Source organism: Chelmon rostratus, chromosome 7 (genome assembly GCF_017976325.1).
Source record: "Chelmon rostratus isolate fCheRos1 chromosome 7, fCheRos1.pri, whole genome shotgun sequence".
Taxonomy (NCBI): Eukaryota; Metazoa; Chordata; class Actinopteri; order Chaetodontiformes; family Chaetodontidae; genus Chelmon; species Chelmon rostratus.
In genome coordinates, this window is record NC_055664.1 from 26,968,201 (window position 1) to 26,992,103 (window position 23,903).

The window sequence follows — 23,903 nt, forward strand, 5'->3', positions numbered from 1 at the left end:
CTTCTTCTTTCTACGTTCAACCATCAACATAAAACATGTGCACTGCTTCGTTAGCAGCTCCTCAGTGTGTTCTTAACAGTTCCAGTGAGACGTCTTCTTTTTCAGGAAGCTCTGAGGAAATCAGCCAATCAGCTAAATCAGGATCTCATTCCCTTCTTCTCATTTAACACTGTTTTAATTTACCTGATACAGACATGAGGACGTTATTAATGGTGTAGACCCAGGTGCACTTCCCAGGATACAACTGAAAGACAAAGATAAGACATCCGTTCATCCGCTTACTGCTGCAGTGTCTCTTTCATCGCTTTTCATGCTTTTTGTTGCCATAGCAACAGCAATGTCTTCAATATTTGCTGTTGCATAACAACAAACAATATTAACAAGAACTAAAGCAGGGCGCTTTGTTTTCCACTGTAATTTCCTCTCAACCCACCTGTTGTTTCCAACCTAAATGTAGCTCTGTTTTAACTAGATAAAGGTCCTACCAGCTCCATCGTGGCCTCTGAGCCGTTGAGGTTCAGGGTGTAGATTCCTTCCTCTGCCCCCAGGATCAGATGCTGGTCTGAGGGAGAGAGAGGACGCACAGGCTGGTCAGACAGCTGAAACAGACTGAGTCTGGCAGGATGAGAGCGAGCAGGGAAGTTACTGTGCGCTTTATCCCATGATACAACCTTTGGTGGCTGGATTCTCCCAGGTTGTGGAGCAGTTTATTTTAAGAGGGCAGCCATGGAAGATCTTTTTGAAGTAGACCTGGAGAGAGCAGGGAGGCCATTAAATGATTCATTTTGTCCCATCTACAGTAGTTTTTATCTGTGATAATACTTCAAGCCAGAATGACTGTATTCATCTTCTTCAGATAAACACCGACAGAACTCCTACGAAACGTTTACTGTGTCAACGGTGAAGGTCAGTGAGCGATGCGACTGTGGTTATCATACGACCACAGGCTACAAAGGAGTGACATTAAGAGACCTGAGCTTTGAATTTTACTTCCCCATGATGTGTTATTGCTTTACACAGGGGCTGCTGGACAACATGCCTGCAAGTGCTCCTCATACATACTATATACTGTGAATATTTACAGACATATGTTAGGTATTTTTATACGTAACATATTGTTGAAAATTCTCTTTTGATAAACTGAAGATATTCTAACAAACATGGAGCCGGCTGCACTGAACTTGTTTTGCTAACACACACGTGAAACATCAAACACCAGCACACACGTCAGACACTCGGCAGTGCATCTGATATGGAAGGAGGAGAACTTGTGGAAAAGCCACAGAAACTCACAGGAGGTTTCTTCATGACGGGGCTGACGCACTCAGCAGGGTCCTGAGAACAAAAAGGAAACGCTCACGATGGGAGAGGAAGGAAGTGGAGAGAGTAGATCCTCCAGTATCAGAATCTGAATTTTAGCTTCTGTAAATCGTAACCGTAAACTGAACATTTCCTTCCTGTTACACCTGAATTTCATCTCTACATTCTTCTGCTCTCTCTTGTTGAGGATTTTTCTGTCACCCTTCAGAGTTTCTCTTGTGTTGTACCTTCGATGGGGGCTGCCGTCTGCGTATGCCTTTAGGAGGGAGCTCAGGAGGGAGGAGGTCTGCCGGGTTGTCAATCAACTGGACTGGGAAGGATGCAGGATCTGGATCACACACACATAAACACACAGTAAGAAACTGTGTGACTGTTCATATAAAAAAGGCAATTGTATTTTCTGCTTGACTTATTATTAGCCTTCTGTGTGTGTGTGTGTGTGTGTGTGTGTGTGTGTGTGTGTGTGTGTGTGTGTGTGTGTGATGTCTGAGGATGAAACTGGACAAACTGCCTCCTGAAGTGTTTCCTGTGGAACAAACACACTGCTGAAGGCTGCTTTACTCTGATAACTTAAGAGTCAGTTCAGCACATCACACTCATGTGAAGGACTGACAGTTAAAACATATAAAGCTTCAGTTTATCAGTTGGTCTTTAATGTTTGTTATTATTGGAAAAACACTGTAAATGTTACATGAAACACATTTAAGGCCGCTGTTATATTCTGCATTTGGTGTTTTATTCCTTCAGCTGTTGCTATGATGGCGCCTCTGCAGTACAGTGCAAAGGTGAGGCAGCTCACCTGAGTGTCGTGAGGATCGTGGTTGGGGTGTAGGTCGGACGTGCGTCCCACTGGAGGTCCTGATGAGAGGGGAGGGGGCGTACAAAGAACAGGGTTTCCTCACCCGGTCGTCTTCGCCCGCCATGCTTTCCTCTGAGCTGGTCCGCGCTTTGGGCTGCACACACGGAAACAAGCCGACATGCCGACTGTCTTCTGCACTCACATTTTCAGTAAACTGCCTAACGTTTCTAAAACAAGTTAAAATGACAGATCAGGAGGGGGTGTGATGCGTTCAGGGCTCATGAGCTAATGTAGGAGCTAAATGTTTGTCCCTCACAGCAGTATTATTCTGACTTCCTGTGCAGTTGAGTGAGTGCATGCCTCCAGTCGTGACTTCTGTCCTGATCTGTATCCTACTCTTGGACAAAATTTTCAAAAAAGTGGCAGAATTATGATATTATCTAAGTAAAGTGATAAAATGTACAAAATATTATTGATTAACACAATAAACCAAACTATCATTACATTTAATACTAAAACTAACACTTCTTTGGCAATAATTGTTAGCATCTATGTCAATAACTGTTTTAACTAGAAATTATGTTCATGATAATGCTTTTAAAAAAGCAATTTTGTATGTAAAACAGTTTTAACGAGGCTTTGGTGTCACACACATAAAACCACGTTTCATCTACAGATCAACTCATTCGTCTGTCAGTGATCACCTTTGGAGGAAGCGGAGGCGGGATTCCATCTTCTTGCATGATGAGACTTCTGCAGACAGAGAGAGAGTTTGTTCAGTCAGGTGTGTTAATGATGCAAATATACATGAGCGCAGGTGTGAGTTTGTGTTCGTTCAGCTAACCTGGTGGCTTGTATTGTAGGGCTGAGGTGGACAAAAGGCAGAGAGAAACCAGTGTCAGTGAAAAACACGAGGACATGATGGCCAAATATTACTGAACTCTAACAAATAATAAAATAAGGATCATTTTTATCTCATCATCTGCTTTTGTAAAGTATTTAGCTCTGGACTTTAGCCATTCATATGCTGTCGTATTTTGTTAAACGTGGGCTGAAATAGTTTGCATACATGTCCACATCATCATAGTCATCGTCTGAGTCCGTGTCCTGATCCCTGTGAGACAAGGAGAAGTTAGACATTTGATTGGTTGATGTGACTCCACGTCCGTGATGCTCGTCTGTGAAACAGTTACCTCACTGGACTCCTGGTGCTGCTGGTTGATCCCAGTGAAGCTCTTAACTGTGAAAAACACAGGAAATTACCAATATTTGTAAAAGAGGTTACAGTCATGTGTACAAACAAGCAGATGTACAAAAAAAAGGAGGTCACAGTCACAGATTCCCATCCACACTCCTCTATTTGTTGTGTTAAACTACTGTGTTCGTTCACCTCGTGCTAAAATCATGATAAACATAGACTGTGTGCTCAAAGAGATGCTGGGAAAGACACCAGCTGAGAATTCAGCTTCACCTCTGATGAGTTCTGCACTTCCTGTTGACATTTAAAGGACCTAACACCTGGAATCTCTTTTTATTATTCTGTGCAGTGGCGTGCACAGACTTTTTGAAGGGCAGGGGCGAAAAGGACTTCACTTGAGCACGCGTTTTGGCGTCCAAGAGGGCACTTTAGCACGCGTTTTGGCGTCCAAGAGGGCACTTTAGCACGCGTTTTGGCACCAAGAGGGCACTTTAATGCGCGTTTTGGCTCCCAGGGGGCACTTTAGCATGCGTTTTGGTGTCCAAGAGGGCACTTTAACATGCGGTTTGTCGTCCAAGAGGGCACTTTAGCACGCATTTTGGCGTTCAAGAGGGCACTTTAATGCGCGTTTTGGCTCCCAGGGGGCACTTTAGCACGCGTTTTGGTGTCCAAGAGGGCACTTTAGCGCGCGTTTTGGTGTCCAAGAGGGCACTTTAGCACGCATTTTTCAACAATTGGGCGGTCGCCCCCCCTGCCCCCCCTCTGTGCACGCCACTGATTCTGTGCCTGCCTAAAAATCAGCTCTGCTGACTTCTTACAGACGGTGAGAGAGAGGGGTGTTGTATGTGTGTGCTGTACATACAATGCACACAACGGATACATGCAATGGATGTGTGAGGGAAAGTCCTGCCACTAACATTAGATGTGTAACGAGCTCACCGTTGTGTTTGGTGATTCATTCTTCTCAGGCCTCCGAGTGTAGATCTGCTCCACTGAGCGACCACAAGAGACAACATTTAACACAAAGATGCTTTTCACAGAAACATTTGAGTCATTTTACAAAATGTTACTTCAGTAACAGCAGAGGCAGAACAAACGTGAAACCTCATCCTGTACATACAGATGAAACAGGGATAAAACAAATGTGCCAAGACAGCAGGACGAGGGAAATGATGCGATTCTGGAATATTAAACATCTTCAGTAAAACTGGCAGCTTCAATGAAGATGAAGTGTTGAGGACAGAAGTAAAGGTCAAGGAAAGGATTCATTAAGGCGAGTCAGTGGAGGAGATTAGGAATGTCATCCTCTCTCTGGAAATGTTATTACTATCAGGAGTTTGTGTTACTATGAACTTATCTTACTCTTATTTACTGTACATGTGGTGTATCTAGTCGATTTTTTCTGAATTTGAGCACAAAAAGAGTCAAATTTCCAGTTTTTATCTGTTAACCTGGAAAAGTAAAAGTTGCTAGCAGAGAATATTCAAGAAAATGGGATGAACATGTTGTCTTAAGTCTTAAAACTCACCACCATGCCAAAAATCTAACATATTCTATGTAATAGGGTTCATAGTGGTTCAAGTGTGTTTTCTTACATCTTATGTCAGAGTTTTTCCTCTCTGCCCGGTTGTGTTTGTTGATAGACTGGATCCTTTTTAAAGATCCAGGCACCACCACCTTAAATCAACAAGAGTGAAAATCTTTGAGCAAAACAAAAATCTGATGAAATCGATTGAAATAATACTTTAAATCATCTGTAATAAAGAGAGCAATAACATTCTAAGTTTTATGCTACGTGGTTAAGGCTGAATCATGACTGACCTCCATCTCTTCGTCCTCTGTCACCAGGCAGGTCTTCAGTCTCTCAGGGTTTCGATACTTCTCCAGCAGGTCCAGGGTCAGCTCCTGGTTCAGGCACTGCTGGGTCAGAAACATGTGCTGCGGAGACGGGATAGGATGGAGAGGAGACAATTAGAACAGCTCAGTCCAGTCCACATGAAGACAAATCTTACAGGAGGCCAAGACTGAGGAGAGACTCAAACCAGACTGAGACTGGATGACAGTCTGCAGTTTTTTAATACTTGAAGACTGAGCTGTGGTCTACTGTTACTTTAAACCTGCAACAACTGATTTTTGGCCACTTGGGGGCAGCAGAAACACATTGTGAGCATGACATTAACATATCATCACCTTTATGCTGATATGTTGAACAGTTGCTTAGAGTTGACTTTAGCTTCCACCAGCCTAAAGTCAGATATTCACTCTGTGTTTGGTCTCCACCAGCTATGTACAAATATATGTGAATATCTGCTCTTTAGCTGCCAAACACTCCACTGAGTTCACCTGCTCGTCTCTGACGCCGGCTGTTTGCTGCTCAGCAGGTGCATCTCTTCAAAACTGTCCCTCATGACAGTTTGAGTACAAAGTAGTGTTGCTGGATTTTCAAAATCATGTGAGAACAGATTCTCTATAATTAATAGTAACCCCTTACACTTCTCTTCTCTTACACATCCATAAACCGTCAGTCAGTTTGATGCAGAACTGACGCTATAGAAACCTGAGGTGGATCATATGTGAGCAGTACTGACTGAGAGCAGCTTGGAGGCGCTGGGTCTCTTCTTTGGGTTCCTCACCAACATGGCCTTTACAAAGTTATAAAACATGGAGGACCTGCAGACAGGAGATATGTTGGTAGCATTTTATAACATCGAACTCTACATACAGTTGTTCATAAATACATGCACTCTGCACACATATAATGAATTTTATTAGATCCTGTTTATCTGCCTGCAAGGCTGGAAATATAAATGCAAGACCAGAACGTTGCATCAGAACAGCTTGACTGATATTGTAGGAAGCATTTGCTCTCATGAAAGTGCTTTTATTTACCATTTCGACTTGTCCTTCAGTTTAGGAGGCTGGTAGCCGCTCTTGGACATGAGAAACAGGACGCTGCAGGAAACAACACAGTCGACCACAGACAATAAGAACCTGAGTGTTCATGCACAGGCCTGGTCTCTCGTATAACCTGCTCTGTCATATAGCAGGTTTGTAGGCCACAGCGTGTTGTGTCAGTGTGTGGGAAACCGGTGATTACATGCATGAACATACAGAAGTGTGGGTGCACGCTGGAACTTTCTGTGGAATATAAGTCTCATCGGTGTACATGGGTGGGAGTGTGTGTACATGCACACAGTGTATTTGTGACTTGAATCAGAGTCTAGTCAAAAATATGGGGACTACATTTGGTTTGACAAAAAAAATGGAATGCTTGATTCTGATTGGTCAGATGGTGCACCAGTTGTGTCTTTCAGTGTGTATTTACCGCAGCGGGTGGACGTCGAACAGCGGCGGCTGTAGCTCTGCCAGTTCTATGGCTGTGATGCCCACAGACCAGATGTCACATAGTTCATTGTAGCCGCCTTTAATCTCCACTGCTGCCACCTCTGGTGCCATCCTGTGGACAGGAGGGGAACAGCAACAAGTGGAGCAACAGTCCAGATCAGTCTGGTTTCACATGATGATGTATCTGCTGCTGACAAAGCAAGAAATCAGAAATATTGTGCTGTCCTCTCTGATACTGTTGAACCTGCTTTGCTCATACAGAGGTTATGTGACACTGGTTTTATCCTGTAATAAATGGTTTCAGGACCACCTGTCTCATTGGCAGCAATGTGTGATTTGGGGAACTGATCATTCTGTATCTGAAATCCACCTGAAAGATGCACTTTAAATTTGAAACTGGTCATGCAAACAAGACTGAATAAGACTGATATTTATGCAGAAACACAGCTAATCTTCTGATTCTCAGAAGGAAGAGGATCACTATGGTGATGTTATCTATAGACACACCTCCACTCTTAAAACCCCTAGATTCAGTTCATCCCTACACCCGAAGATTAATTACCACTGACACTTATTCTACTCATCACTGCATCACGAATGAAGAGGCTGGGCAGGCATCTCTAACACTAAGACGTGACAGCCTCTGGTTTCTATTCATTTATAAGGGCCTTAATGGAGACATGCCATCATGCATCACCTCCTTATTAAACAGGTTGCGGTCATTACTCCACCCCTTCAAGTGAAAAACATATTAAGTCAATGCTAAATTTGGGAAATCCACAAATGCACATTAAAACGTAACACAGCAGTACCTAAATTTATATTTTATATTAGTTATGTCTGTATTGGTTGTGTGCCTAGCGATGTCCTCCACACACAAAGGCTATTTTGCCCCTAAATGTTCAGATGCTTGTGTTCGCAGGACAACACTGACAGCTGCAGAGAGACTGATGTCGGGGTTTCGATCTTACCAATACGGCGTCCCGATGAAGGACATCCGCCGAGCCAGAGTGGCTGTGATCTGAGCTGAGATCCCAAAATCAGCTACACAACAGAAGAAACACATCAACATAAATGATCACCACGCATTCAAATCTCTTAAAAAATAGAAATGCCATTGGATAAGGATTTCATTTTCTTATATCACTGATGTTGGTGTGCGAATCAACAGGACAGGTTTGACTCTTTGCAATCAATTTAAAATTTGCATGTATTTAAAAATTAATTTGTGCTTTGTATTTCTATTTGTTTCTGTTATTGCGCACTGCTACAGAACTGACACGCCTGTGGCCGGAGCAGATTTTGAGCAATTTGGTTGAAAAAATCCATCAAATTCAGAATCCTAATTATTGCCAATAGGTTTTCACATGCAAGGAATTTACCTTGGTGCATGACAATGAACGTACAGTAATGCAAGAAAATAGAAGCTGAAAATAAAAGCAAGTCAAGACATTAGGAAAAATCCCAATACATCATAATGTCCCTGAAGTATCCTTTAGTATTCTTCTTTTCTGAATGCTCGTCAGCCTAAATGGCGTATTCAGAGGACAATCACGTCAACAGTGTTGAGTTCAATGGCATCTCAGCCAGTGGGAAACACGGCCGAGGCCCTTTCGGTGCGTCAATAACGCATGGCGGGACAGCAGAGATGCGTTAGCTGAGCTGTCAGTCTCACAGTGAGTGACTCATTCCAGCCACACCAGTGATGTGCAGAGCAGAACATCCACCTACCCAACTTGACCTCGCCCTGATCGTTGAGGAGGATGTTGGCACCCTGGAGGCAAAGAGCGCGACAAACATCAACACAGACAAAACCACAGAAACATCTTCTAATGCACAGAGTCTCCTTTACCCACTCAGTGGTCTTTAACTGAACCCACACAGGATGGAAATCAAACTAAACTGAATGTTCATTTCATAGAATTCATTAATTCATTTCTTCTTGTTGCATCTCCTCTTTGTTTTCTCTACGTTTCTGCGGCAACAAGCTGCAATTACTATCTTTTTTTAAATCCTACATTTGGATGTTAAGATTTAATGACGCATTTTCTAAAATATTCTTATCATAGAATTATATGATAAGAATTTGGAAAGAATTTCTTCTGAGTTTCTTAATGAAATTGGAAAACTTTTTCTAACAGCTGGTTTAAGGACAGACACACAGTTTATTTCACGTTCATTCTTCAGCAACACACACGGGTCGAACCCTCATCTTCAGCACAGTCTTCGTCTGCTTCACCAGTGTGCTCTTCACCACAAATAAACGCAAGAAACAAGTCAACAAGAATGTAGAATAAAAGTGCCACATCACTGTCAGACGTGTTCACCTTGATGTCTCTGTGGATTTTCTTCTGTGCATGCAGGTAGTCCAGGCCCTGGTCACACACACACACACACACACACACACACACACACACACACACACACACACACAGAGTGAATATAATACTTTCACCTATTAAACCCACTTCAGCCATGAAGAGGAAACAAAGAATAAAGGGAACAAAACAAATGGTGGAAGTGGGCGTTTGTCCCCTGAACATCATCGTCAGCAGCAGCTTGTTTCAGATTATTGAGAATGAAACCACAGTTATTGATTAGTGAGAAACCTGTGTGACTTTACCTGCAGCATCTCCCTGCAGATGTAGGCAATCTGTGGCTCAGACAGAGGACCAGTCACTGTGGAACACAGTTTACTTGAAATGATGCAACGTAATAATCAAATATCTTATATATAAATAATATGCATCAGTATATATTATATATAGCATATATTATGTTAGTAATATATTAGTAGGTAAACGAAGTGATCAAGGTTCCTCACAACAGGAACCGTTAATTCTAACAGTTGCTGTTATCATCATTAATGAGACCTTTTGCTAATTGGTTTAGAATGATAACAACGCTAACAACTCTCTGTAAATTCTGGGGGTCAGCCAGGTTGTAAAAATATCCAATGCCCCCCCCCCCCCCCCCATATTGAGTGCTAGTGAGTTGCAGCTATAGATTTCATTGGTTGGAATAATTTTTGTAGATTTTGTAAGTCAGTCAAATCAAATCTTACTAAATACTTCTGCAATAACTCGCCACGCACACACACACACACACACACACACTCACCGTGGTAGATGTCCTGGAGTGAGCCTCCTCCGCAGAACTCCATGCAGATCCACAGTTTATTAGCTCTACAGATAGAAGAGGAGATCTGTGAGCGAGCGACTTTATTTAACATTAATGAGAGAGAGAGGGAGCACAGACATCTTACCGTATGTAGCTGCCATAATACGCCACTATGTTCGCGTGTTTGCAGCTCTTTACTATGACAATTTCCTGCTGGATGATAGAAAAGTCATCCTCTGTGGAAGCAGACAGAGAGACACGTTTATTATCATCATCACATTACATGTGAGCACAGGCGTAGTCAGTGGGCACACAGGCTACATGCTAACTGCTTATTTGTGAGTGTTGTTCAACCAATGCTTGATCACATCCAGCTCTTGTTCCTTTTGAGTAAGTTCTCTTATGATTAAACATTGGACCTTCAGTGGCTTCAAATAGCAGTGAGAGGTAAAATGTAGTCCCAATCCAGCATCAAACCGAACCCTTTCCTATCACTGTTATTAATAAACACATAAACTGTGCAACATCCTGCACCATAAACATCTGTCACTACAACTACCAACGACTAGCTCCACTGTTTGATCATGTGCTGCGTCCCTGCAAATGGAGCACATGCTAGAAAGCTAAGCTAACGCTAACTTCCTCTTTAAAACCGATATGTGCATATTTGAGTAATATCAGTCCAGTCAATAACCTGCTGAACCCTCCATGAAAGCCTCCAAACGAAGGTGGGTGGATAGAGTGAGGGCTTAGTGGCGGGAATGAATGCTTAACATCCGGTTTTTAACTTTTGTTTCCCCTTCAATGACTGGTTATCCAAAAATTCAGCCTGACACATTCGATATCTTCATGAAAAAAATGAATGCAGGGTTTAAATAAGGAGGTCAGCGTGTTGCTATGCTAAATCATGATTTAAGCAGATATAACAGAAACATTTTCTCTTACATTCTATATATATATATTTGTAATTCAAACTAATCACAGTTCCTTGTTACACAATGTGTTGTGGGAAACGGTCAGTGTAATCAATCTGTTGGGGTATAATTGAATGCAGTTGCTGCCTGTTTTCGTTGGTTATTGCTGGAGTCTAAATGATTTGATTTGGGTGATTTATTTCGCTGTGTCACCGTGCAAAATAATTACTCTCTCTTTCTTTGTCAATATGCGTTCGACTGGCTCTGCCTTTTGTCATTTACTGGAGTATAATGTTCGGTTAAAAGCTGCCATAATGGAATCATAGTGAGCATAGGAGCTAGTAATTGTGTTGGATACATGCATACAAGTCCTCTCTACGCACGAAATGAAAAGGTTTGAATGCTAAAATGTAGCATGCGACTAATAAGACTGCAGAGATGAAGGAGCGTTCTGATATTTCCTGATTAAACCAAAGGACGAACATTCAGAAGAAATTTCACCTGGTTCCATCTTGATGACCTTGATGGCTGCCAGCTCTCCATTCTGCTTGTTACGTGCCTGAACAGACAAAAACACAAATACAGGTTATCACTTTGGGACTGGAGCTGTAAACGTGGTGTGTTTGACTTGTGCTTTGTGCGCCAGCAGAGCTTCATTTGCATGTTTGCTGTTCAGATCAGTGGAGTGCAAAAAACAGCCCACTGCACACACACACACACACACGCACACACACACACACACACACACACACACACACATGCATGCACACACACACTCATGCACACACACACTCATGCACACACACACATGCATGGACACACACGCATGCACACACACACTCATGCACACACACACACGCACACACACACACACACGCACACACACACATGCATGGACACACACGCATGCACACACACACACATGCATGGACACGCACGCACGCACACACACACACACACACACACAGTGACCTTTAAACGTGTGATACCAGAGTGTTGCCTCACTTCTCTTTGTTTATTCACACTGTTTGTAAACAGAACTTCCTTCACACAGTTGGTTGTTTGTGTCACCATAAAAGTAGCTGATCAGAAGCAGAAAACATGCGTGCACACACACACACACACACACACACTCCTGCATTTCTATACTTGTGAGGACCCTCACTGACATAATGCATTCCCCAGACTGTTATCCTAACCTTAACCATCACCACTACCAGTCTAACCCTGACCTAAACCTATTTCTAACCGTATCCTTGAAACCAAGTCTGAACCTTCGAACCATCCAAAATGTCACTTTCCACTATGTAGCAAGTACACACACTCACACACTCATACACACACACACACACAAAGTTCATCCAGCCATTGAGGCCACAGTGACGCACCGCTTTGTCCTCCACTCAGACATGTTGTTGGTGTTGTAGCTGTTTGGTGCCTTTTTGTTTGTTTCTCACTCTTGTTTGTTGTTTGGTTTTCTGATCTTCATACTTGGCTTTTGCTGCATGGACTTTGGTCTAACTGACAACAAACTTCAGCAACAGAAAATCAAAGGAAAAACTCATGTTCCTGCCCACACTCTTTGATTGACAGGTGGCCAGTAAGGAAGCATCAGAGCACTGAGCAATAAGGACGAGGAGCAAAATGAAAAATGATTGAAGAAATAAATAAATAAATAATGCTAACCAGGTGGGTAAAGTCATGTTTATCTTTGGCGCAAAGGCTCAAGTGTGAGGTGAGAACACTTCACACATACTGTACACCAGACTGTAGATTAGACATGACCCAGCCACCCACTTCTCTGAGAGGAAATACCCATTTACATTCTGTCAGGCCCAAAATAGAATACAGTCATACGTGTACCCAGCCAGTGAGAGCAGGACAGATAATACAGTGACAACGGAAACTCCGCTGCCTCAAAGAGGGAGTTTTAAAAATATGACACAAAGATGTTGAATGGACAGTTTGAGCCAAAGCACCAATATTATCAAAATGCTCCCAGCTGGGTGAAACCCCGACAGCATCCACAGCACATGGTCTACTTACAGTCACACGTGTCCGTCGCACCCATCCTGAGCTCTCATCTCTGAACTATCAAGACAAAATAAGCGTGTTGTCGCGTATTTTCGTGTGCCATCAGCATTTTCGGAGCGGGATGTGTGAGGATGCTAATTAAATGAGAAAACAGAAAAGAAAGCACTTTTTAAAGACACGACTTTGACGCAGGCTGCGGTCGTAATGGAAGCTGACACGTTGTGCATGGTTTAATGTTGGCGGCGGCCTTCGACTTCGACGTGGAAATGGCACGGTGGAAAGTCGGGGTGTTGTGGTTGGAAGGTGGAGGACGGCGGAAGAAAGATCTTTTTATTGTCAGCAGGCGCTCTCCTAATCAAGCCATGACCAAAGCGAACGCTGCTCAGGGTCAGTTCACCAAAATCTCAAATAACAACTTTCTCCTTTTCTGACGTATCTTTTAGGTCCATAGTGAAGGCTGCAGGAATGAATGTTCTTATATAACGAAAGTGTTTGTCTTCCTCAGAGCTCGGACTGGACTCGATCGTCATAAAGCTCTGGAGGTAAAACAGTGAACGGCTCTTTATTTTCTGTTTCATCTCCATTCATATGCGTCTTCTGCTCTCCCACCGAGCACTATTGATGTCATTTAGCTGTTCTTCCAGAATAAACTCGAGGAGGGTGGTCGTGACATTATGATGCCCTGCTAGCATTTTTAAACACTGACCTTGTTTCTTGCACTTTCATTTTGAAGCTCAGCTCCACCTCTTCTTCTTCTCTCTTTTGGATGTGCTGTCCATTTTTTTTTTTTTTTAAAGTTGCTTTTCCTACCAAATTTAAAGCTGCATTAAGCATTTCTTAAAATGTTGTATTTTTTTTTTTTTTAGCTCGCAGTTACCTCCCATCACACCCTGCAGAGCGTCATGAGCATCCCCCCTGTTTCTGATCTGCTGGCGGTTTTCACTGGTCTAGCTCTGGTCTGGTCTCCAACAACAACTCAGAAAAAACATCTGACTCATCTAACTGCTAGATGCTCCATTTTCTTAATGCTGTATGGTTCTCTTCTTGTTATTCTCTGCTTGTTTTTGCTTGAAACAGGTCCACATACTGTACCTGCTGCCTCAGCACACGAAGAAATGAATGAAAGGCAAACAAAAGCAGCTAAAAGGCTGCGTGTTCACTTGTCCTACAGATGACCAGATGATTTAAATGCTAGTTTTATTTAGCCTCAGTATGAAAAATACCACTTTGTGCTCATTTCACAAAACAGCACTGACTCAGTGTTTTTAATTGTCTCTGTGTGATCTTTTCTGTGAAATGTGCTTCTGAGAAAGTTTAGTCATGTTCATCATCAGCAGATGACATGTACCTGTGCAGCAGCTCCCGTGTTGGATGATATTACACAACATTTCTCGTTAAAACTGAGGCACAGAAGACTTTCACAGCAGGTCGATGTCTTCTGAGAAGTTGTGTTATTGTACCGCGTCTATATGCCATTGTACGTTTCTGCAAAGCAAAACACGTTGAAACTTTCTTTACATTCAAACTTTACATGTCTTTATGTTTCAATTTGACAATGCTGTGTTCAGGTTTGGGCACAAAAACCACCTGGTTTGGGTTAGGAAATGCTAATAATTGGCTTGAAATTCCTGGTTTAGTCACCACAGACATGGATGGAAACTGTCCCGGCGTCTCATTAAAAACTAATTTCTTTGCCACAAACACATCTTGGTCGTCTGCTGCTCGGCAGTCGTCTTGCTGTCGTCTTTCCTGGCTGTCGTGCCTCCACCATCCCGTCCTCCTGATGAGAAAACTCGCTCATTTGAACTGCAAATCTGGTGTGAAACAAATTTGACGTATCTGCGGTTTGCAGAAATGCCAACATTTTGATCTGGCGACTGGGCGAGCAGCAAAATGAAATCAACAACGACAATGGAAAACTCCGCTCGATCTAATGAGACTAAGTGTGTGACATCAGAGAGGTCAATGAGAGGAAACACAGCCGCCAAGTGATCAGTAAACAATGAAACACACACACACACGAGTTGGACGTCACAGCGGAAGCCGCGGACGTTCCACAACATTTCCATTTCATCTTGAAGGAGGGGCCTTTCCTTTCATTGACCTCTGTGATCACACACACGCGTGAGATAACAAAGAGCTTCATGAGCTCTATTTGCTGCTCAAGTCTATGAAAACGAGCAGGTTTGCAGCAGAAATGAAGAAGCGGACCCTGCTCCCTTCCTTGAACAATAAACGACCTGAAACGACCTAACAGACCTGACTTGTTGGTGTGAAAGGTCACAGGGAAAAAAAGTGGTTGAAGTAAAAGGGTTGACTGATGACTGACGAGATAAGATTCCACGCAGGAAATCTTAAAAACCATACATCAAACTCTTTGCTAACCCCACCTTTGATCTGTAGTCTCTATAAATAAACCTATAAACTATCCCAAACCTATTGAGCCTATTTCTAAAGCTTAACTTCAGTGCTTACTATAACCACCAGCACAGAAATAAACAAAAACATGCTCATTTTTAGGTTTTTCTACATCTTACTCTCGTTGTTAAAGGAATACATTCCAGAGAGACATGAAACCGACATATTTATTATATGTTTTTTGTTATTTATGTTATTATATATGATATTGTGTGATTTGAGAAGCCCAGAGGGCTCATTTGATGGATGATGTACTACATTAGTATTAGTACTCTGTTTAACCAGATGTGTTGACTTCCTCAAGGAGGCCTGAGAGAAGACCATCACAGTCCTCTAACCTGCTGCAAATAAAACATGATAGATTGATTGATTGATCAAATTTATTTATTGTCATTTAGTTGTTGAAGACAGGAAGTCCAGATGAGCACTGAGTCTCACCGCTTCTTCTTTTGCACCAAACACAGTTCTGTCTGCATTTAGCTAATGGAGGTCCAGACCAGGCAAATCCAGTTTCTGATGTGTTCATAGATTTAGCTAACTGAAACAGTGATCTCTTAATGAATTGACACACAGATTCATTTGGTACTTCATCATCTCCTTTGAGTCATTTAGCACATAAGCAAAACTTTCAAAACATCGGATTATTCCTTTAAGACATTTGGCCTCATAAAACCGTCTCAAAGTCAGGACCGGGAAAAAGGTCCTCCCTTTCCTAAAATGTCCTCACTTCCAGGGTCTAAAACTCAAACTGCTCACAAAGATCGCTGTACAAGTGCAAACAAAAACACAGAGAAAACCGCACTGCTTCAGCAAAACTTGACACAGTTAGGTCGGCTCTGCAGGCAGCTCCTGTATGTAGTCCACTGCTCATTTATCTCACTTCTTCATTTTGCGTCTGAGGTTGCACATACAACAGGTGCAGCCCACAGCCTCTGTGCGGCTACAGGTCTGAAACTATTGTTGCACCATGTTGAACAACTCCAACTGCAGTTCGTTAGCACAAGCCAGATCTGATAAGCAAAGTCGGGCCTAGCCCTAACCCAGATACAGAGCTGCACTCATTTTAATCGAGTCTGAGTCAGCTCCAAATCCAGAGCAAATCAAGCCCTGCTCCAAAGAACTGTTACACATGCTGTAACTCACCTCAGCGGTGTGTATGACTGTGAAGGAAACACCACCATCAAACATTAACAATAACATTTACAGGAACACCCATGAGTCAAGACTGAGTCCTACTCAGGTCCTCTGACCTTGATCACATATGACTGAACACACAGAGGAAGTGACCTCTGAATGTAAAAACCAGCACATTAGATCATGTGCCTGCCCACACCACGCGCAAGTCTGGTTCATCTTCCACTGTACTCTTGACATTTAGTGGATGTAAAGATGTGAAGGTCAGTTTTTTAGCTTCTGTGGGTCACGACCTTTTGCACTCCCTGATGGGGGATCCAAGAAAGGTGAAAAAATACTGTAAATCTCGTGCAGCAACAGGTGAGATTAAAAACACACACACACAAAAAAAAATCTCTAAAATAACCTTCAAAACATTCTTGTTTTCCTAAACTCTCTGACTCTCGTTATATTATCACAACCCGAACAAACATGAAAACCAAATCTAAAGCAGTTGATGGAAAGTGGTGACGATGTGCAGGACAATAAATAAATAAATCATGAATGCATGATGTAAAAGTTTGCTCATTTAGCCATTAGAAAGTTCTCAGAAGCCAGTTTTTGAAAAGACAGATGAAGCAGTTTGTGTTTGACAGTTTGACTGTGGTCAAATGAAGCCTAAATTCACGTGACCACGATGATGCGTTCAGGGTCACAGAATTGTGTTCAACTCTTTAGGTTGTATTCAGAGAAACACAAATACCTCCTGATGAGAAGTTTTGACATACTAACACATGTAATGAGGATTGGTGATCATGGTAAATGTTAAACCTGCTAAGCTTTAGCATGTTAGCATTGTCATGTGGGCACGTTGCTATGCTTGCATTAGCATTAGCTTGCATGGCTGCAGACTCGAGTCATCCAGCTGCAGTGTGCAGCTCACACATGTGTTACATGTTATCTGTGATGTGTGGACATCTGACTTGAACGAGGTGTCTTTTATGCATCCTGCCCGTTCATAAGTTGCACAGTTTGCTTTTCATCTGTGTTCCTGGTGATTTTACTTCCTTCTGTTAAAACACAAGGAAGTATTTCTCTGTGGAAGTCTCTTGTCTTAATTGCTTGGCCAGACATGATCAACGTGCTTTGATAAAATGAACAGACTGGACTCAGATCAGCTTCCCTTGACACAGAAAACAATACTTTGCTGAGTGGCTGTTGGTCACTGCACATCCACTCTGTTGTCCAGCAGGTAAAAGCAGCTGTAACCTCCAGAACCATGGCAGATAGTTAGCGTAATGCCTCAATGCAACCCTAAACTACTTGATATGTCCAATTGCTTCTATTTCCTGTTTTTCTCTCATATGCTTCTTTAATTGGTTGGTATAATGTTGCATTTGTTGAAATTTGTAAGAGCTGGCTGAGGGTCTTGTCACTCTGCTGTATACACAACATAAATCTGCTTTGCTATGACGCTATGACTCACTAGCAATTCATTAATACTTTACATATTAGCTCTTTCCCGGGAAGAACATGATGCAAGTTACAACAGGTTTTTCAGAAATTAACCTTTTAATATTAACCAGTTAACATGAGCTGGGATTGGTTAGAGTAAGCAAAAGACATGAACAGAAACTAGACAGAGGAAAACAAATGCAGCCAGTTTTGCTACACAAAATGCACACATCCTTTGCCAACACTACCTGCAGATATCAGGGAAGCCAGCTGGTCAAATATTTTCAAAACTTTTGCCTTTTATTAGCTCTGACTTCCTGATTCAGGCCTGAAACTTTTGTGCTTTGCCTCACATTTATACACTTCAAAATGTTCTAAAAATACTTTTTTAATTACTGTTATAAAGTGAAGTAATGTAGTAAAGCTGCATTTCTTGTATGAAAAGTGCTATATAAATCATCATTATTATGACACAGATCTGACTCATCCAGTTCAGTCGCCATGTCCTTCTCTGACTGATCCTTTTAATGGAGGTCTTCTGTATTTTGAGTTTATTTGGTCATGGTCAACAGACACACACACACACAGACTCACACACACACAGAAACAGAAGACTCTCTCACTGCTGCTGATGGTGCAAAAGTGCTGCATTTGCAGGCTGACCACTGCTGTAGTGTGTGTGTCAGGCAACACGTTGCTAAAAACATGTGCTGTGTGTGGGTGTGATTTTATCTGTATGTGGGTCTGTGTGTGTGTGTGTGTGTGTGTGTGTGTGTGTGTGTGTGTGTCCACATGTGAAGGAAGGAACTATGCAAATGTCTGTGTAAAACAGGACAGCAGGGTCTGCCGACCTGTTTAGAGGAAGTGTGCTCACTCCACAGCTAACCTGCTTTGCATCAGCGGCATTGACGGTTTACTGTCAGAAGCAGCACGGTGGAGATTAGTACTGTACACGACAGAACAGCTCGACTCTCTGAAGCCTGATATTCAAAAAAAGTTCCAGCTAAATTAAAACGTTTTCTTCTGTATTTGAAATCAGGCTCCATCCATATCCAGCTGTGCAGCCGACACATGCTGTGAGATCATGGAGGAGCAGTGAAGAGTACAAAAGAAAAGTATTGGTGTATCTGTGTTTCTTCCACAGAGGAGTCTTATATGCAATATGTTTCTGATATATAAGACAAACCATCACAAATGAATTCCATCCAGTCTAAGAGACAGATACCGGAACTAAAGTATTTGTATGCAGCCCCGAGGTTAGCATGTTAACATTACTATTAATAGTAGTCTTACCATGCTATTGGACTCATTAGTGCTAAAGCTAATGGTTTTTTGGTATTCTGTCATAACCTGAGGCAATCCTACACACTGGACCTTTGCATTACTAAAGGTCCAGTGTGTAGGATTCAGGGGGATGCATTGACCGACATGGGATATAATTTTCCTAGTTGTGTTTTGATTAGTGTAGAATCACCTGAAGTAAGTGTATCCTTAGAATGAGCTCTTTATATCTACAGAAGGGGCTGTTCCTCTGTTGTCCTCCATGCTACGTTTTTCTACAGTGGTCCAGAATGAACAAACCAAACACTGGCTCTATTGTCTGCAACATTACTGCCAGATGCCAGGGATACTACAGACTGGACCATAAAATACAGCGTCTGCTTTTAACGTTTGCAAAGACAAACATCACTGCCTGCAGAGACATTGTGCTTTTTTTGTATCATGACAATGTCAGTGTCTGTGTTATAGCATCCATCCATCACCATGCTACACTGCAGCGGTACACTGTTTATACCATGGCCACCAGTAAAACTGTGTACTGCCCACTACTATCACAGTATGATGGTACTTAGTAACAGTAGCCATCAAACCACATAAACAATCAGATGTTACCAATGTCTTGAGCCTGTTTGCAGCCACAGTTAGTAAAGAGGTAAAGACCTCCATCACAGTTAACAGAAGGTGAGTGTCATTACTGCTGTATGCCACAGTACACCAGCACATGATTAACTTTATGACATGTCAGCGTTTTTCATCAGTCTCTCTTACAACATCCACTCCTAAAGCACAGTCAAAGTACTGATTTTCTGTCTTGGTTAATAAACTGAAAAAGTCGATGCTGGCTTGAAGTAAGTTGAGTGTTTGGCACGCCTCTCCATCCACCCTGACCTCCACCGTCTGTCCCAGTAAACTGCTTCTATTGGCCCGAAGAGTTGCCCGTGAACTCAAACCCTTAAAACAAATCAGTTGCATATCAACGTTGTCCGTAATAAGACAAGAGAGAAGCTCCTGCCCAGCCAGACGCTCTCCTGATTCACTGAAAGGGTCAAATGAACCTTTGCCTCCATGAAAGGGGATGTGCTGGCAGGTTGGTTGAACCTCAGGAGCCTCAGGTTTAAATTCTCATCTCACATTCAAGAAAGAGCCAATAGAAAAGAGGGGAAAAGTCAATTCTGATGGTTTTAGCTCTCATTGTAACAGCTTACTGGACTTTTCCATGCATGCTTGTTTCAGGTGTGACTGGCTCTGTGGAAAGTACCAGAAAATCCTGAGAATACTGCTCACCTACACGAGTGGCCACATGTTCAGTTAACTGGCCATGATTGACATGAAGGCACTCAAAACCTCAGAATATTAAACCAAAATGACATGCGTGATTAAGTATGAGCAAAAATATATTCCTTTGTGATTTGGGTGAACTGACCCTTTAATTTCTAGTATCATCTAACAATGGACAGACAGAGGCTTCAACACAGAGCAACTGTTTCATACATGACCTTTTGACATTTAACGGTGACACTTCACCTTGATCTGTGTGAGGGACGCTTGTGTTCAGCAACGAGGATGTAATTCTGTGGTGCTACGTGTCAAAAATAAAATAATTATTAAATATGATTTTTCTGTTGAATTTTGGTTCGTTCCTGAAATAAGATATTCAGTATAAACCTCTGACCTTGTTATGAAGCCAGTAGTTAGCTAGTTAGCTAGCTACTAGATGCAGCAGCTCAAAGTCTTGTTAATGACAGTTGTTTTTGCTTGATTGGTGACGCAACATCCTTCATCATCAAATTTTGCATGTTTGTCCATTTTTCAAGAGAGAAACAAAAACCTGAGCTTCGTCATCCAATCAGGGTCAAGGATTCGATCATATCTGAACAAAGCTGACTGTATTTGACTCCTGCGGCTGAATTGAAGTCTCAAATGTGTTCAAGTTTTGTTCACGTGCAAAAATAGTTTTCACACAACTGAAAGCATGAAATCAGAACTCGAAGCAAAGGTCTACACGACACATTCAGGTAGTTTGATTACAATCCAGAGTTCAGCTCGACAGCTTTCAGTTGGAGTAAAAATCTCAAAAAAAAAAAAAAGACTATCAGCTATTTACAAGAATACTTTCACTTCTTGTAAAACCACTTCCTCCAGCAGGGCTGGAACCTGCACTGAAGCTGTGACTGCAATCAACCAATGAAGCTAAAATTAATCACACCTTTATTTCCCTCCAAACTGATCTAGAAGTTCCCGGTGAGCACAGCACCAGTGATTCAGCCTGAGAAAGCGAGCATCTAACCGTTCTGTGTAGTTCACTGTAGAATAAACGGTGAAGGGACACGGATTATTGAGCAACTTGTAAAGCAGGCAGAAGGAAGGCATGCTTGACTTGAGATGCCAGGAGCCAACAAACATCGTGGTTTTACTCTGGTTCACAGAATCACATTTGTACTTGATCCTAAAATCAAACCGTTTCTGACTGTTTCTCTTTCAAAGATTCTTCAAATGCTTCGAGAAAAATCTGATTTTTAAATCTGTCACAAACTCAAATCGCTCTCTGATATGAAGTGAAACTCAAGTCAGTGACATTCAGCAGCAGTTCAAGTGCAGGCTGAGTTTAAACGCTGAAAGCTCTGACCTTGTAAACTTCTCCGTAGGTTCCTCCTCCGACTCTCAGCAGGATCTCGAAATCCTCCTGAGGGTTTCTGGTGGAGATATCCAGAGCTGCCCTGTGCTGGAAATCCATGTTGAGGTTTAAGTTACAAATATTCCTCCTCAGGCATGTCACACACTCTCTCTCTCACACACACACACACTCAGAGGCATCTACATCTACAGGCTGCAAAAGTGATGAACTGTCAGAGAAGCCAGCTGCTGGGAAAAAGGCACACGGCCTCTCTTTGTCTCTCTGACTCGTGTCGCTCAGCTGCTGTCACTCACACCTTCCTGTTTCTGATGCTCAGCCTGCCATCGATCCTCCTCCCTCTATCTCTCGGCTTTTTTCTCAGCTCATCTGTTTAATCCAGTTCTGTTTCCTGTTGGCTGTATGTGTGATGGACAGAGACGAGCAGAGACAGATTTTAAAGGTCTTTCTTTCATAGTTATTTAGTGTTTTTGTCTTTCTGTGCTCGTGAGGATCAACGTGCAAAAACTATTCAAAGATCGTTTAAGATGATGAAGTTGATAAAGTTAAAATCGGGATTAAAGGTTACAAGGCTCACAGCGGTGTGTGTGTGTTTTTACATACTATAGGAACACATGGTTACCTGGGCGTGTGGGTGTAGCTGATTAATGGTGGTTGCGCTGGTTGGGGTTTTCAGTGTAAGTTTCAGTCTCAGCTTCATGCCTACTGAAATGTGTGTGTTTGTGCATGCGTGTGTGCTGCAGCTCTGCAAGGCGAGTCACTTGTGTTTGGAGCTCCCCGTCAGCTTCCTGTTCAGAAGCATTTCCCCACAGATAAATAAGGGGCACCTGTTACACCCTGTTAGCCAGTAAAAATTTGTATGAAAAAGTATTTATTGTATTAATTACTTTTACTCACAGGTGTAGGATGTGAATGGCACAAGTACAAGTACATTCTTAGCCATCTGTAGCATGTTCATTTCATGTCATAATATTAATCTGTTCTGTCTGGCCAGATGTTAAGAGACACATTTTGTTATAGACAACTGCAGTATGAACACAGTTAATTCACTATGTGAGTGAGAAGGAGCATGTACACGGTCCATCAGCAGAGCAAGCAAACTGAAGGACTTTTCAAAAGAGGGAAGACAACTCTGACATACTGTAATTCATGTTTGATCCAAGCAAGAGGAGGAAATGGGGTAGAAGATGAAAATAAACTAGCTGTTACAGTTACAGGTCAGGAGTCAAAAATGGTTGCAAACAGTCACATCTGCAAGGATCACACAGGTCAGTGGGATTTCTCCTCTGAGGACCGTGAATGTCTGTACAAAATTTGATGGCAACTCATCAAATTGTCGAGATATTTTAGTCCGGGCCAAAGTAGTGGAACCACAGTCAGACCATGCTGCTAGCTTAAATATGTCACAGCTGGAAAAAGAAATGTCTCACTTGCATATCTTCTCAACGGCTGCCTGTATTCTCTTCTTTGCTTGGCTGTTTTCGTTTTGCAGGAAGCTGCTGCTGCAGAATGTTCAGAGTTTCACCTCATCTCGTCTCATTTTATCAAGAGACACAAAAACAGATGCCAACGCTTGTGTGGTACCTCACTCATCATCTAATGAACCGGCTGATCTAAAGCGAGCCACTGTGACAGTATGAAGATTAAAAGAATAATAAAGCACCTGAGTGTGTGTGTGCGTGTGTTTTATTAATTAAAGGAACAGGATCTGTGTCATGACAGCATCTTCATTGTTTGACATTTATCCTTCCTGTTCCCTCTGCTCTGTCTGAAGCCCACAGTCTCATTTCTGCCACGTGGCTCACAAACACCCACATGTGACAGACGCATAACACAGGCCAGTTAACCACAAGTAACTGCCTCAGCACTAACTCAGCCATGGGAGCAGGACTGAAGAGGTTATTAATAAAGATCTGGCACAAAACATCGCTCGCACCTGAATGTGCAAAGAGCTGCATGGAGTTTTGCATGTTCTCCGTTTGTGTCCCACGCCACTGACCTGCGACATGCAGCTCAGCTAAACTGGAAACTTCAGATTGTCTGCAGGTTTGAGTGTGAGCGAAACGATGACAGGTAGTGACCGAGTGCACCATCTTGAAGAATGTCTCAATTCCGAATTTGCGTCTAAAGAGTGAGGAGAAAGGAGGCTTGCAAGAGGATGCACGGACGTATCCTTACAGGGATAAAAGAGGCGTGACACACAGCTGGAATACACATACCATGATGGGAGCAGGACTCTACAAATCTAAATTAGTTTTCAAACTTTCTGCCCTT

At 42.4% G+C, this 23,903-nt stretch overlaps 1 protein-coding gene across 1 annotated transcript in view; it reads right to left on the minus strand.

Moving 5' to 3' along the window:
• The window catches only part of LOC121608954 (mitogen-activated protein kinase kinase kinase kinase 5-like), a 28,432-nt gene extending 6,518 nt beyond the window's left edge, over positions 1 to 21,914 (minus strand). Inside the window, exons 1-24 of the mRNA XM_041940402.1 lie at positions 21,624 to 21,914; positions 11,198 to 11,255; positions 9,928 to 10,018; positions 9,783 to 9,847; positions 9,286 to 9,341; positions 8,990 to 9,037; positions 8,394 to 8,436; positions 7,634 to 7,706; positions 6,643 to 6,774; positions 6,207 to 6,269; positions 5,906 to 5,987; positions 5,139 to 5,255; positions 4,913 to 4,994; positions 4,257 to 4,309; positions 3,313 to 3,359; positions 3,189 to 3,233; positions 2,964 to 2,984; positions 2,824 to 2,872; positions 2,120 to 2,273; positions 1,548 to 1,648; positions 1,294 to 1,335; positions 672 to 750; positions 486 to 562; positions 184 to 244 (exon numbers count right to left, since the gene is read on the minus strand). Of these exons, the coding sequence (XP_041796336.1) occupies positions 184 to 244; positions 486 to 562; positions 672 to 750; positions 1,294 to 1,335; positions 1,548 to 1,648; positions 2,120 to 2,273; positions 2,824 to 2,872; positions 2,964 to 2,984; positions 3,189 to 3,233; positions 3,313 to 3,359; positions 4,257 to 4,309; positions 4,913 to 4,994; positions 5,139 to 5,255; positions 5,906 to 5,987; positions 6,207 to 6,269; positions 6,643 to 6,774; positions 7,634 to 7,706; positions 8,394 to 8,436; positions 8,990 to 9,037; positions 9,286 to 9,341; positions 9,783 to 9,847; positions 9,928 to 10,018; positions 11,198 to 11,255; positions 21,624 to 21,731 (1,747 nt within the window). The 5' untranslated portion in view covers positions 21,732 to 21,914. The remainder of the gene's footprint in view (positions 1 to 183; positions 245 to 485; positions 563 to 671; positions 751 to 1,293; positions 1,336 to 1,547; positions 1,649 to 2,119; positions 2,274 to 2,823; positions 2,873 to 2,963; positions 2,985 to 3,188; positions 3,234 to 3,312; positions 3,360 to 4,256; positions 4,310 to 4,912; positions 4,995 to 5,138; positions 5,256 to 5,905; positions 5,988 to 6,206; positions 6,270 to 6,642; positions 6,775 to 7,633; positions 7,707 to 8,393; positions 8,437 to 8,989; positions 9,038 to 9,285; positions 9,342 to 9,782; positions 9,848 to 9,927; positions 10,019 to 11,197; positions 11,256 to 21,623) is intronic.
• Positions 21,915 to 23,903: the final 1,989 nt, after the last annotated feature.